The sequence below is a fragment of the Ranitomeya imitator genome, chromosome 2 (genome assembly GCF_032444005.1).
Source record: "Ranitomeya imitator isolate aRanImi1 chromosome 2, aRanImi1.pri, whole genome shotgun sequence".
NCBI lineage: Eukaryota > Metazoa > Chordata > Amphibia > Anura > Dendrobatidae > Ranitomeya > Ranitomeya imitator.
The window spans coordinates 379,876,278-379,890,838 of record NC_091283.1 but is presented as its reverse complement, the minus strand read 5'-3'; the positions used below and the strand labels follow the sequence as shown (position 1 = coordinate 379,890,838).

Sequence of the window (14,561 nt, the reverse complement as noted above, 5' to 3'; positions counted from 1 at the left end):
TCCCACTTCTTACCCCGAGACATAAAAAAGCCAGGCTGGAGTTTGCCAAAACTTACCTGAAAAAGCCTAAAACGTTTTGGAAGAATGTTCTCTGGTCAGATGAGACAAAAGTAGAGCTTTTTGGGCAAAGGCATCAACATAGAGTTTACAGGAGAAAAAAAAGAGGCATTCAAACATGGCGGTGACAGTCAAACATGGCGGAGGTTCCCTGATGTTTTGGGGTTGCTTTGCTGCCTCTGGCACTGGACTGCTTGACGGTGTGCATGGCATTATGAAGTCTGAAGACTACCAACAAATTTTGCAGCATAATGTAGGGCCCAGTGTGAGAAAACTGGGTCTCCCTCAGAGGTCATGGGTCTTCCAACAGGACAATGACCCAAAACACACTTCAAAAAGCACTAGAAAATGGTTTGAGAGATAGCACTGGAGACTTCTAAGGTGGCCAGCAATGAGGGCAGACCTGAATCCCATAGAACACCTGTGGAGAGATCTAAAAATGGCAGTTTGGAGAAGGCACCCTTCAAATTTCAGGGACCTAGAGCAGTTTTCCAAAGAAGAATGGTCTAAAATTCCAGCATAGCATTGTAAGAAACTCATTGATGGTTACCGGAAGTGGTTGGTCGCAGTTATTTTGGCTAAAGGTTGTGCAACCAAGTATTAGTCTGAGGGTGCCAATACTTTTGTCTGGCCCATTTTTGGAGTTTTGTGTGAAATGATCAATGTTTTTCTTTTTGCTTCATTCTCTTTTGTGCTTTTTCACTTACGACAAATTAAATGAAGATAATAATACCAAAGAATTTGTGATTGCAATCATTTTCAGGAAGAAACTGAGTATTATCTGACAGAATTGCAGGGGTGTCAATACTTTTGGCCACAACTGTACATCTCCTCCCCGGTCTCAGCCTACCACCCTACCCGTGCTCTCCATTCTAGTAATGACCTGAGGTTAACATCCTCAATAATTTGAACCTCCCACTCCCGTCTCCAAGACTTTTCACGTGCTGCGCCAATTCTTTGGAATGCACTACCCAGGTTGATACGATTAATCCCCACAGTTTTAAGCGTACCCTAAAAATGCATTTGTTCAGACTGGCCTACCGTCTCAACGCATTAACCTAACTATCCCTGTGTTGCCCTTTCAAAAAACTTAAAACCATAATCAGAATCCTCGCATCATGTTCTGATATGCTTTATGCATTTAATAGCCCTCTGAGTCTGTACTGTTACATACTTAGGCTGATAACCGGTTCATGCAACATTACAAAAACACCCGATTCTTACACTATGGCTGGTCTGAACAACGAAAGCAATTGTTACCATCCACCTCTCATGTCTCCCCTTTTTCCTCATAGTTTGTAAGCTTGCGAGCAGGGTTCTCGTTCCTCTTGGTATCTGTTTTGATCTGTGTTTATTGTTATGCTGTAATGTCTATTGTCTGTACAAGTCCCCTCTATAATGTAAAGTGCTGTGGAAAATGTCGGCGCTATATAAAAATTATTATTATCCAACCAGTTCTCCAGCTCACATAGAATGTCTTGACGCCAGGAATGTAGGGGGAGACTATAGTTTTTCCTTGGAGAATGGGGAGCCATAACGGACATCGAGCGGATCCTGCAGACCATAGGGGAAGGTTACAGGATAGACTTCTCCCATCTCCCACCCTAATGGTTTTGCACCACCAAACCCCAGTCACTCTTAGTGCAAAACAGGCTCTGGAAAAATGTCAGGAACCTATTAGAGTTGGGGGAAGTTGAACCTGTACCTGTTTTAGAGATAGTTCAGGGTCACTACTCCTCCCTGTTCTCCATTAAAAAAAAACCCTAGGTCAAATATCTGATCATCATAAATCTAAAGCCCCTGAATCAGTCGGTCAGATACAGGAGATTCAAAATGGAGACCATAAAATAAAGCATCCAGATAATAGGGAGAGATAATGCCATGTGCACTTTAGACCTAAGAGATGCATACTATCACGTGCCAATTCACCCAGAGCACTGCCAATATTTGAGGTTCGCTTTAGAACATCAAGGTCCGGGCCACCATTTCCAATTTATGTGCTTTCCATTTGGCCTATCCTTAGCCCCTTACAAAGATAATGAAAGAGGTGGCAGCCTTTCTGATGAGATGGGGGATTATCGTGGTCCCCTACCTGGACAACATCCTGCTGATAGCAGACTTGGCTACCCGCCTTAATCAACAACTGGCCCAGAGTATCAACATTCTAGAGGGCCTGGGTTGGCAAGTGAACTGGGAGAAATCCGACATACGGTCCAGGGACCCAGAAGGTGTTTTTAGGAGTCCTTCCATCACAAGATATCTTTCCTGCCCCGCATAAAACAGGAAGAGATCAGAAGCAGGATCTGGGCATTACAGACGAAGAGGACAATCACCATCAGATATGCGATGAGAATCCTAGGCATGATGACATCCTGCATTCCAAGCGTACGTTGGAGTCAGACTTCTTCAAGACAGCTTCAGGGATCAGTCCTTACATCCTGGAACAGGTATCACTTTGGCCTGGACAAAAAGATGAGAATCCTCACTAGTCTGAGGAATTTCCTGTCATGGTGGACATCTAGGAACAATCTCTGAAGAGGAGTGCCATGGATCCTTTCTCCCTCCATATTACCACCTACGCAAGTTTGAAAGGATGGGACGCAGAGGTGGAAGGTCGGTTCCTACAGGGTACATGGTTCCCAGAAGACCGGAAAAAATACTCAAATTACAGAGAGCTAAAGGCAGTATGGGAGACTGTCCAGCGTTGTCGGGATATGGTTCGACATAATCATGTTGCTATCGGACATCACAGCAGTTTCCTTTCTGCGGCACCAAGGAGTTCCAAGAGGCCAGCTCCTACAGACATTAGCAGAAAATATATTTCAGTGGGCAGCAAAGAACATTCAGTCCATCTCCGGGGTGCACTTGAAGGGCTCCGAAGACATAACAGCAGATTTTCTCAGCAGAGAAAAACCATGGTCCTCAGAGTGGAAATTGAACCTGGAAGTATTCCACCAGTTGACCCAGAGATAGGGAAAACTGCATGTAGACCTGTTTGCGACCCGGAAGAACCTGAAGTTGGCAAGGTTTTTCTCTATGAATCCAGGGGACAACCCAGAAGGCTTAGATGCCCTACCTCAGAGATGGGAAGAAGGTCTTCTATATGCATGCCCCCCTTTTCCTCTCATACCAAGGGTCCTGAGGAAAATCAGAGAACAGGCCACAGTGATAATGGTAGCCCCCTTCTGGCCCAAGAGGAATTCGTTCTCCTTCCAGACACACGCGACCTGCTGTCCCAGGGTCCCCTCTGGCACCAAGACCCTCGTTTTCTGTACCTGATGACCTGGATCCTGAGCGGAAAATCTTAAGCTCCAGGGGGTTATCTGACAGGGTGATAACTACCATGTAGGCAAGTAGGAAACCAGTGACGTCAGTGATGTATTCCTAGATATGGAAAGGGGTTTTATTCTTACGTGGGGGAATCTTCTTCAAATGCATCCCGCCCAGACATTCCGAGAATATTGCACTTTCTCCAGAGAGGAACTGATATGGGCCTGAGGCCTAGTACACTAAAAGTACAAGTCTCTGCCCTTAGCTCCTTTATGGACTTCCCTTTAGCGGACCACCCTTGGGTGGCAAGGTTCTTTCGAGCCATTACTAGGTTAAGACCCACAGAGAGACAATTCCACCATGGGACCTAAACCTTGTGTTAGGTATGTTGTGCAGATCTCCCTTTGAGCCCAGCATCAACTTTCTCTCTATAAAGACTGCCTTTCTGTTGGCAGTCACCTCGGCGAAACGTTTGTGTGAATTACAGGCACTGTCAGTTAGGGATCCCTATTTGCAGAACCTAGAGGATCGGTTAATATTTAGGCTTGACCAGATGATCAATCAGGTGACGTAAGGCCCTTAGGAACAGACGGCTGACACTCAAAGAATGAGACTGCTGGTGTAAGCTAGGAGGCTACTGGGACAGCTTATGGTGTGGATTCTGGCAAAGAAGAGATGCAACCAAAACATTTCCAGAATCAGAATGTCATCGAGAAGGGGGCAGAGAATCATTTCAGGTTATGCGGAATTTGATTTTTTTCAGTGCAAACTGTATCAAGAGAAGTTCCTTTTTTAGTGGAGGTTTTTTTAATGCGATGTTGACTTTTTGAAGCATTTTTTGCAGCCCTTTCAGTTGACAGTACGTAGTTTGGAGCAGATGCCATCAGAATTCATTGCACCACCTTCCGTTTTTCAAAACAAAAATGTAAAAAAAAAAAGGTTCAAAAACCTCTTTGCATGAACAGTAAAGACAATTAAAATTGAAACAAATAGAAGCTGTTTTTAAAAGCATTGATAGGTGAATTTTGTGTTTCTTTTTTTAGAAGCTTCACTCCAAAAACCTCCTCAACACCTCATAAAGCTCTGTCAGCACTTAGCCGTGATAGATGTTACTTTGGCAGAATCATCAGAAATCCGTCCAACCTACAAGATTATTTCTAAATCAGAATCGTCTCCTATTTGTCCATGTTCTCCGTTGTACGGTTTTGTTATATGTTCATGTTCTTACAGGTTGGAGCTCTCTAAATGTAATTATGATTATTACAGGTAAAACAGAAAATATTGCAATACGCTACACGTGATGTGGCCTCCAGGGGTCACGCTACTCGATTATTGATGCAACTGCGTTATCATAACTTGTGGGTAGTTGTTCACCAGGAGACACTTGTGTAATGGGGGCATATAACCTCTAATAATACAATCTGATATCGGCCCTGGAGCACAGTCTGAGACTGACCACCAGACACATTACACAATCCTGTACACAGCACACAAGGCTGATTGTTCTAACCCAGCTTGTATAGGTGACATTGCTGCTGACACGGCTCCACTCACTACTGGTCATTCATACATGATTCTGCCCCATACAAGTTGTGTCTTCGCTCCGTACAACTAGTACACACACGGCTCCGCTCCGTACACCTCGTACACACACGGCTCTGCTCCGTACACGCGGCTCCGCTCACCTCATACACACAGCTCCTCTCCGTACACCTCGTACACACGCGGCTCTGCTCCGTACACATAGCTCCGCACACCTCATACACATGCGACTTCACTCCATACACATCGTACACACGCGGCTCCGCTCCGTACACATGGCTCCGCTCCTTACACCTCATACACACGCGGCTCCGCTCCATACACCTCGTACACACATGGCTCCGCTCTGTACACACGGCTCCTCTTTGTACACACATGGCTCCGCTCACCTCGTACACACTCGACTCCACTCTGTACACCTCGTACACGCACGGCTCCGCGCCGTACACCTCGTACACACGACTCTGCTACATCCACCCTGTAAACCCCTCCTGACCCCACACAAACTTCCCCTCATCCAGCACCATGACACCAGCACAGCAGAGCCCTGCATACACTGAGGCCCCTGATCATGTGACCCCTGACTCCTCCCCTCCTGTGACCTCATCACAGGTCCTGTACACAGAACAGCCATGTATGTGGTGTGCGGCTCTGCAGGTGGAGGTAGGTGCTGGAGATTTCCCAAAGCATTGGTTCTAAGTGTGGGGCTGTTGTTATTAGTTATTTTCATTGCCACATTCCATGTGCCAGACCTTGTTTGAGCCTTTCCTTTTGTCGGAATCAGATCCTGGCTTTGGCGGCGCTGCTCTCGGATAGATATGATTTGCTGATTGAATAATGAGGGTAACACATCTGGTTCCTTCCACAGAATCCTCCCTTGTACAATCCACTGATGTGTTTCGTGACCGGCGGGATAGACCATCAGTAGCAGATTGGTGGTGATCTGATACGTGGTGCCCCGGCCCCCCACCAATCACGATGAACCTGCACCTTTTCTGGCACATGACAGCTGATCTGATCAGCATGGAAAGCCTGTTTGTTGGGCTCTCCATGCATGTGTCGTGACTGTCATACAGCGGCGACACAGCTGATCAGCCGGCGCGATCCAGGAAGCCGGATTCCCTCTGCTTCTTATTCGGCAAGCACTATATCTTACCAAATAAAAGGGAACCCAAGCAAATTCGCTCATCTCTACTGCCAACGTCATGCTGATACAGGCAGGGCCGTATTTAGAGTTTCTGCTGCCCTAGGCACTTTTAGTGTTGCCTCCCCCTTTGGTGAGTATGACACTATCGGCAGTGACTTTGTCAAAAATCGCTAATGTGAAAGTCGCCTTTTGCAGCAGATTCGGCAGTTTTTCTGCATCTGCCGCGTAATAGATCACTTATGGCAACACTGCGTTCGGCCTCATTCATTCCCTATAGGACTTGCGGACATTTACGGCACTTGCCGCGATCTGGTAAATGCGGCATCATACCTCCCAACTTTTGAAGAAGGAAAAGAGGGACAACAGCAAATTTTAAGCCATGCCTCTGACCACACCCATTTCACAACTAGTCACTCCCATATCCACGCCCCAACCACACCCATTTAGTACTGCTGATCACACTGTTTCATAAACAATAATTATAAACAAAAAAGGCCACACAGTGCTCCATACTGTATAATGGCCACACATGATGCTCCATACTGTATAATGGCCCCACATGATGCTGCGTACAGTATAATGCCCCACATGATGCTCCATACTGTATAATGGCCACACATGATGCTCCATACTGTATAATGGCTCCACATGATGCTGCATACAGTATAATGCCCCACATGATGCTCCATACTGTATAATGGCCACACATGATGCTCCATACTGTATAATGACCACTGTTCCATACTGTATAATGACTGCACATGATGTTCCATACTGTATAATGACCATTGTGCTCTATACTGTATAATGGCCACACATGATGCTCAATACTGTATAATGGCCACACATGATGCTCAATACTGTATAATGACCACACAGTGTTCCATACTGTATAATGCCCCCCCTCCCATCCTGTATGCATGGCTCATCTCACCCTTCTCCCATCTCATCTGATGAGGCTGAAGGTATGGTAGCAGTAGCACTGGCAGGACCTGAGTCCTCTTGCTCTTGGCAGTTCCGAAGCCCACTCATCCTAACTGGTACTTCAGTCAGAGCTTCTTTTAGTAAGCTGTTGATCACCCAGCAATATGATGACTCTGGTCCACATAAACAGCTGCCAGAAGAATTTTATTTTTTAATAGCAGAGTCTCTCTCCATTTCATTGAAGCAGCAATGCCATCTGCAATTAAACCTCCTCTTTGGGACATGCAAAACAGCAAGTTCTTCCATTCCTTTATGAAAATGCCAGAAGTTAAATCCTGAGAATGCACTGAATTTGAGCTCACAGCATTTGTTTTCATCTGTCATACACTGACGCACAATATATTTTTTTATCTTAAGTTAATGTGAAATACAGCTGACTTCATAGGAAGCTTCATAGGCATTTTGTAAGCATATACATTTGCTTCCAAAATAATTTTGCCCTAAAGAAAAAAAAAAAAAAAAAAAAATCTACAGTATATTTCAAAAATAGGGAATCATGCATAATTTTGGATAGAAATAAAACAAACGTTGCATAAATCAATAGTACAGATTATGACAAATAAAAAGTTTGTAATATATGTTATTAGATACGTTTACTCGGAACTTTCAATCTCCTGGCGTTTCTCGGGATACAGCTCAGTAAATGTTCGACGTCATGATGCTTTCACAGTCTATGATGATGGGAGGCGGGAAGGTGGAAGTTTATGCTGAATCATACCCCAGAAAGAAACTGAAACTACTAGCAGAATGAATAACAAAGATCATCTGATCAACTAACCTCTCCAAACATGAGCTCAGAGAAAAAGCAAACAAACAAAGTATGCAGGGAAACACATTGGGCAATTGATTTATGCACTATTTATTGAAAGTTTAGATATGCTTTAAGAAGTACTTGCCTTAATCCTGTTTTTCTGTTCGTGCTAGCAGTTCTTGAGATGAGCACAGCACTGCAGGCATTGCTTATCAGTGCCTTTTGCACTGATGTGTAGAGGAGGAGCACCGTACACAGTGAAACGGCAGTGACCCAAGCAAGTTCAAACAAAACGTTCCTTTAATGTGTTACTTCACACAGTCCATTAGAAATACACAACTTCTTCACCCAGACCATTGGAAGTACACAGCTTCTTCACACAGTCCATTAGAAATACACGGCTTTAGTTTGCAGTCCCTAAACAGGCCAGACTTCCCTTTGTTCAGTTTCCTTGGGCGACCACACGCCGGTAGCAATTCTCTTTACTCACGCCGTGCACCGCACACTATCCTCCGGATTGCAGCCGGGTAAACATAATACAGGCAGAGATGCAGGGTGTCAGTCTCTTTGGTTCCTCTTGCCCCTGTGTTGTTTTACACAGGGAGTGCTCTGCAAACACCTGCTCTGTCTGCTTCCAAGAACAACACTGACACACCTTCCCCTCTGCTACAGGGCTTTTAATAAGTCACTGCTTCATGATTCTAATCATAGCTACACCTGTGACTGCAATACGCCCTCATGGCCTCACTACGCCTCCGTGCGCATTCTGGAGAGAATAAACAGTGCCCCCTAGCTGTAATAGGGGTCACTGCCTCACAGCATGTATATAATGTGCAGCACAGATTCATCTCAACTAGTGATGAGCGAGTGTACTCCTTGCTCAGGTTTTCCCAAGCACGCTTGGGTGATCTCTAAGTATTTGCTAGTGTTCGGAGATTAAGTTTACCCCTTCATGACCTTGGGATTTTTCGTTTTTCCGTGTTCGTTTTTCACTCCCCTCCTTCCCAGAGCCATAACCTTTTTTATTTTTCCATCAATTTGGCCATGTGAGGGCTTATTTTTTTGCGGGACGAGTTGTACTTTTGAATGACATCATTGGTTTTAGCATGTCGTGTACTAGAAAACGGGAAAAAAATTCCAAGTGCGGTGAAATTGCAAAAAAGTGCAGTCCCGCACTTGTTTTTTGTTTGGCTTTTTTGCTATGTTCACTAAATGCTAAAACTGACCTGACATTATGATTCTCCAGGTCAGTACGAGTTCATAGACACCTAACATGACTAGGTTATTTTTTACCTAAGTGGTGAAAAAAAATTCCAAACTTTGCTTTAAAAAAAAAAAAAAAATTGTGCCATTTTCCGATACTCGTAGCGCCTCCATTTTTCATGATCTTGGGTCGGTTGAGGGCTTATTTTTTGCGTGCCGAGATGACATTTTTAATTATAGCATTTTGGTGCAGATAAGTTCTTTTTGATCACCCGTTATTGCATTTTAATGCAATGTCGCGGCGACCAAAAAAACTTAATTCTGGCATTTCTCATTTTTTTCTCGCTACGCCGTTTAGCGATCAGGTTAATGCTTTTTTTTAATTGATCGGGCGATTCTGAATGCGGTGATACCAAATATGTGTAGATTTGATTTTTTTTTGGTGATTTATTTTGATTGGGGCAAAAGGGGGGTGATTTAAACTTTTATATTTTTTTTATTTTTTTCACATTTTTTTTTACTTTTTTTTTTTACTTTTGCCATGCTTCAATAGCCTCCATGGGAGGCTATAAGCAGGCACAGCATGATCGGCTCTGCTACATAGCAGCGATCTGCTGTTCGCAGCTATGTAGCAGAAAATCAGGTGTGCTGTGAGCGCCGATCACAGGGTGGCGCTCACAGCTACCGGCGATCAGTAACCATAGAGGTCTCAAGGACCTCTATGATTACAATGTACAAGCATTGCCGACCTCCGATCATGTGACGGGGGTCGGCGATGCCGTCATTTCCGGCCGCCCGGCCGGATGCGGTAGTTAAATGCTGCTGTCTGCGTTTGACAGCGGCATTTAACTAGTTAATAGGCGCAGGCAGATCGCGATTCTGCCCGCGCCTATTACGGGCACATGTCAGCTGTTCAAAACAGCTGACATGTCCCGGCTTTGATGCGGGCTCACCGCCGGAGCCCGCATCAAAGCAGGGGATCTGACCTCGGACGTACTATCCCATCCGAGGTCAAAAAGGGGTTAAGCTGCATAATTTACAGCTATTAGCCAGGCTGAGTACATGTGGGGGTTGCCTTGTTGCTAGGAAATCCACACATGTAATCAAGCTGTCTAGTAGCTGTAAATCATTCAGCTGCCGCGATGAAAACTTAAACTCCGAACACTAACAAATACTCAGAGATCACCCGAGCGTGCTCAGGAAAACCCGAGCAATGAGTACACTCGCTCATCACTAATCTCAACTAAAACCTGAGATCTAGAGGCGTAGCTAGGGTTTTGTTTCGGGGGTTGAAACTTCTGAGTGGGCCCCTAATCAGGTAACCATGATTACAACTTGGTGACGCACCCTAATAGTGGAGGAGAACCTCGGCAGATGACCGCTCTGTTACTGAAAATAATCTCTTTATAAAGACCAACATTGATTTTACCGTTTTACCGCCATGTGGTCAGTGGTAGATACCAGTCCTACAGAACATATAAGAGATCACAGCACAGTTACAGATAGTGACTTACCGCTGACGTTCTGATGGAATTGCTCATTTTTTCCCGTCTTTTCCATCTGGCCCAGAACGACATGACAACTTCTTCCAGCCAGGACTCTGCTGCAGAGATTACAGCAAAGACACATTTCATGTCTCATATTTTTAGCATCATCACCAATGGGACTATTCCCAACCTGCACAAACTCCTCATACTGCTGATATGGCAGCAACCGCTCAGCATTGGGGTATGTGTCCCTATTACTGTACCTGCTGTGTGGTTCTCTGTGCCCTCTAAATTCTAAAGCAATCCTCTAGAATATAGTAATGCCGAGTGCAAGTACCCTAGAAAACAGGGCCCATATTTTGTCCCCTTGAAAGTACAATATATACTCGTGTATAAGCCAAGATTTTCAGCACATTTTTTGTGCTGAAAAATCCACTCGGCTTATACACGAGTCATTGTCCAGAAAGCCAGAGGGGGAGCGGCAGGAGACAGTGGCTATGACATCATACTCCCCATACAACGGGGAGTACGCCGAGCCATGCATATAACTCGGAGACCAGGGGGGCCACACATAGCAGGATAGGGATGAGGGGACAATGCATACTCGAATTATACTCGAGTCAATAAGCTTACCCAGTTTTCCGTGGCAAAATTAGGTGCCTCGGCTTATACTCGAGTGTATACGGTAATAGTGCCCTGCGTGCCCCTTTTGACAGTCACAGTAACCTGATTTCCCCTATAAAAATAAGTACCCACTTTACATTTAATAATGTCCCCAGCCTCCCCCCTGTACAGCTCCCCTGTACATAGTGCACTGATCTCTTATACACAGTATTATGCCCCCTCACTGTATATACACTGATGTTGTGGTATCCCCCGTATGATGGCCGCTTAAATAGCCTCCATATAGCATAATGCACCAGGTAGTCCTCAATATAGTAAAATGCACTCCTCATAGATAAACTCTATATAGTATAATGCACTTCTTATAGGTAGACTCTATGTGGTATAATGCAGGCCCCAATAGGCAGACTCTATATGTAGTGGGTACGGAAAGTATTCATATCCCTTTACATTTTTCGCTCTTCATTTCATTGCAGCCATTTGGTAAAGTCAAAAAGTTCATTTTTTTTCTCATTAACCCCTTTACCCCCAAGGGTGGTTTGCACGTTAATGACCAGGCCTATTTTTACAATTCTGACCACTGTCCCTTTATGAGGTTATAACTCTGGAATGCTTCAATGGATCCTGGTGAATCTGACATTGTTTTCTCGTGACATATTGTACTTCATGATAGTGGTAAAATTTCTTTGATATTACCTGTGTTTATTTATGAAAAAAAACAGAAATGTGGCGACAATTTTGAAAATGTTGCAATTTTCCAACTTTGAATTTTTATGCCCTTAAATCACAGAGATATGTCACACAAAATAATTAATAAGTAACATTTCCCACATGTCTACTTTACATCAGCACAATTTTGGAACCAAAATTTTTTTTTGTTAGGGAGTTATAAGGGTTAAAAGTTGACCAGCAATTTCTCATTTTTTTAGGGACCACATCTCATTTGAAGTCATTTTGAGGGGTCTACATGATAAAAAAAATAACCAAGTGTGACACCCCTCAAGGTGCTCAAAACCACATTCAAGAAGTTTATTAACCCTTCAGGTGTTTCACAGGAATTTTTAGAATGTTTAAATAAAAATGAACATTTAACTTTTTTTCACAAAAAAATTTACTTCAGCTCAAATTTGTTTTATTTTACCAAGGGTAACAGGAGAAAATGGACCCCAAAGGTTGTTGTACAATTTGTCCTGAGTACGCTGATACCCTATATGTGGGGGTAAACCACTGTTTGGGCTCATGGCAGAGCTCGGAAGGGAAGGAGCGCCATTTGACTTTTCAATGCAAAATTGACTGGAATTGAGATGGGACGCTATGTTGCGTTTGGAGAGCCCCTGATGTGCCTAAACATTTAAACCCCTCACAAGTGACACCATTTTGGAAAGTAGACCCCCTAAGGAACTTATCTAGATGCGTAGTGAGCACTTTGATCCATTAAGTGATTCACAGAAGTTTATAATGCAGAGCCGTAAAAATAAAAAATCATATTTTTTCACAAAAATGATCTTTTCGCCCCCAATTTTTTATTTTCCCAAGGGTAAGAGAAGAAATTGGACTCCAAAAGTTGCTGCACAATTTGTCTTGAGTACGCTGATACCCTATATGTGGGGGTAAACCACTGTTTGGGCGCATGGCAGAGCTCGGAAGGGAAGGAGCGCCATTTGACTTTTCAATGCAAAATTGACAGGAATTGAGATGGGACGCCATGTTGCATTTGGAGAGCCACTGATGTGCCTAAACATTGAAACCCCCCACAAGTGACACCATTTTGAAAAGTAGACCCCCTAAGGAACTCATCTATGTGTGTTGTGAGAGCTTTGAACCCCCAAGTGTTTCACTTCAGTTTATAACGCAGAGTCGTGAAAATAAAAATTATTTTTTTTTCCCACAAAAATTATTTTTTAGCCCCCAGTTTTGTATTTTCCCAAGGGTAACAGGAGAAATAGGACCCCAAAAGTTGTTGTCCAATTTGTCCTGAGTACGCTGATACCCCATATGTGGGGGGGTAATAACTGTTTGGGCGCATGGGAGAGTTCAGAAGGGAAGGAGCGCCATTTGGAATGCAGACTTAGATGGAATGGTCTGCAGGCGTCACATTGCGTTTGCAGAGCTCCTAATGTACCTAAACAGTAGAAACCCCCCACAAGTGACCCCATATTGGAAACTAGACCCCCCCAAGGAACTTATCTAGGTGTGTTGTGAGAACTTTGAACTGCCAAGTGTTTCACTACAGTTTAAAACGCAGAGCCGTGAAAATAAAAAATCTTTTTTTTCCCACAAAAATTATTTTTAGCCCCCAGTTTTGTATTTTCCCAAGGGTTTGGGCGCACAGGAGAACTTGGAAGGGAAGGAGCACTGTTTTACTTTTTCAACGCAGAATTAGCTGGAATTGAAATCGGACGCCATGTCGCGTTTGGAGAGCCCCTGATGTGCCCAAACAGTGGAAACCCCCCAATTATAACTGAAACCCTAATCCAAACACACCCCTAACCCTAATCCCAACGGTAACCCTAACCATACCCCTAACCCTGATACACCCCTAACCTTAATCCCAACCCTATTCCCAACTGTAAATGTAATCCAAACCCTAACCCTAACTTTAGACCCAACCCTAACCCTAACTTTAGCCCCAACTTTCTGTAGCCTTAACCCTAACCCTAGCCCTAACCCTAGCCCTAATGGGAAAATGGAAATAAATACATTTTTTAAATATTTTAATTTTTCTCTAACTAAGGGGGTGATGAAGGGGGGTTTGATTTACTTTTACAGCGGGTTTTTTAGCGGATTTTTATGATTGGCAGCCGTCACACACTGAAAGACGCTTTTTATTGCAAAAAATATTTTTTGCATTACCACATTTTGAAAGCTATAATTTTTCCATATTTTGGTCCACAGAGTCATGTGAGGTCTTGTTTTTTGCAGGATGAGTTGACGTTTTTATTGGCAACATTTTCGGGCACGTGACAATTTTTGATCGCTTTTTATTCCGATTTTTGTGAGGCAGAATGACCATAAACCAGCTATTCATGAATTTCTTTTTGGGGGGGTGTTTATACCGTTCCGCGTTTGGTAAAATGGATAAAGCAGTTTTATTCTTCGCGTCAGTACAATTACAGCGATACCTCATTTATATAATTTTTTTATGTTTTGGCGCTTTTATACGATAAAAACTATTTTATAGAAAAAATACTGTATTTTCTGGCGTATAAGACTACTTTTTAACCCCTGAAAATTCTCTCAAAAGTCGGGTGTCGTCTTATACGCCAGGTGTCGTCTTATAGGGCAGATGCGGAGTAATTTGCGGTCGCCGCATATTGTGGGGGGAGCGGTCCCAATGACGAGGTGAGGGGGCGCCTGACCGGGAAGGTGTAAGTGAAGCAGAGGCAGAGAAGGAGATAATAGGATACAAGGGCGAGCCAGATGAGTGAAAGATGAGTGTTTTTCTAGGCACAGCACCGCTCTCTCTCTTTTTTGCATTCCCCTGGCATCCCAGACG

General features: G+C 43.9%; 1 protein-coding gene across 2 annotated transcripts in view; it reads left to right on the top strand.

Annotated features, from left to right (window-relative positions):
- Window positions 1-14,561, top strand: part of LOC138664053 (gastrula zinc finger protein XlCGF17.1-like) — a 229,591-nt gene that overhangs the window by 89,896 nt on the left and 125,134 nt on the right. Inside the window, exon 1 of one of the 2 annotated variants that reach the window (XM_069750466.1) lies at window positions 5,480-5,532. The exons of the other annotated variant lie outside the window; for it this stretch is intronic. Within the exon in view, the coding sequence (XP_069606567.1) occupies window positions 5,506-5,532 (27 nt within the window). The 5' untranslated portion in view covers window positions 5,480-5,505. Of the gene's footprint in view, window positions 1-5,479; window positions 5,533-14,561 lie in introns of those variants that run through there. 2 annotated transcript variants of the gene reach the window in all.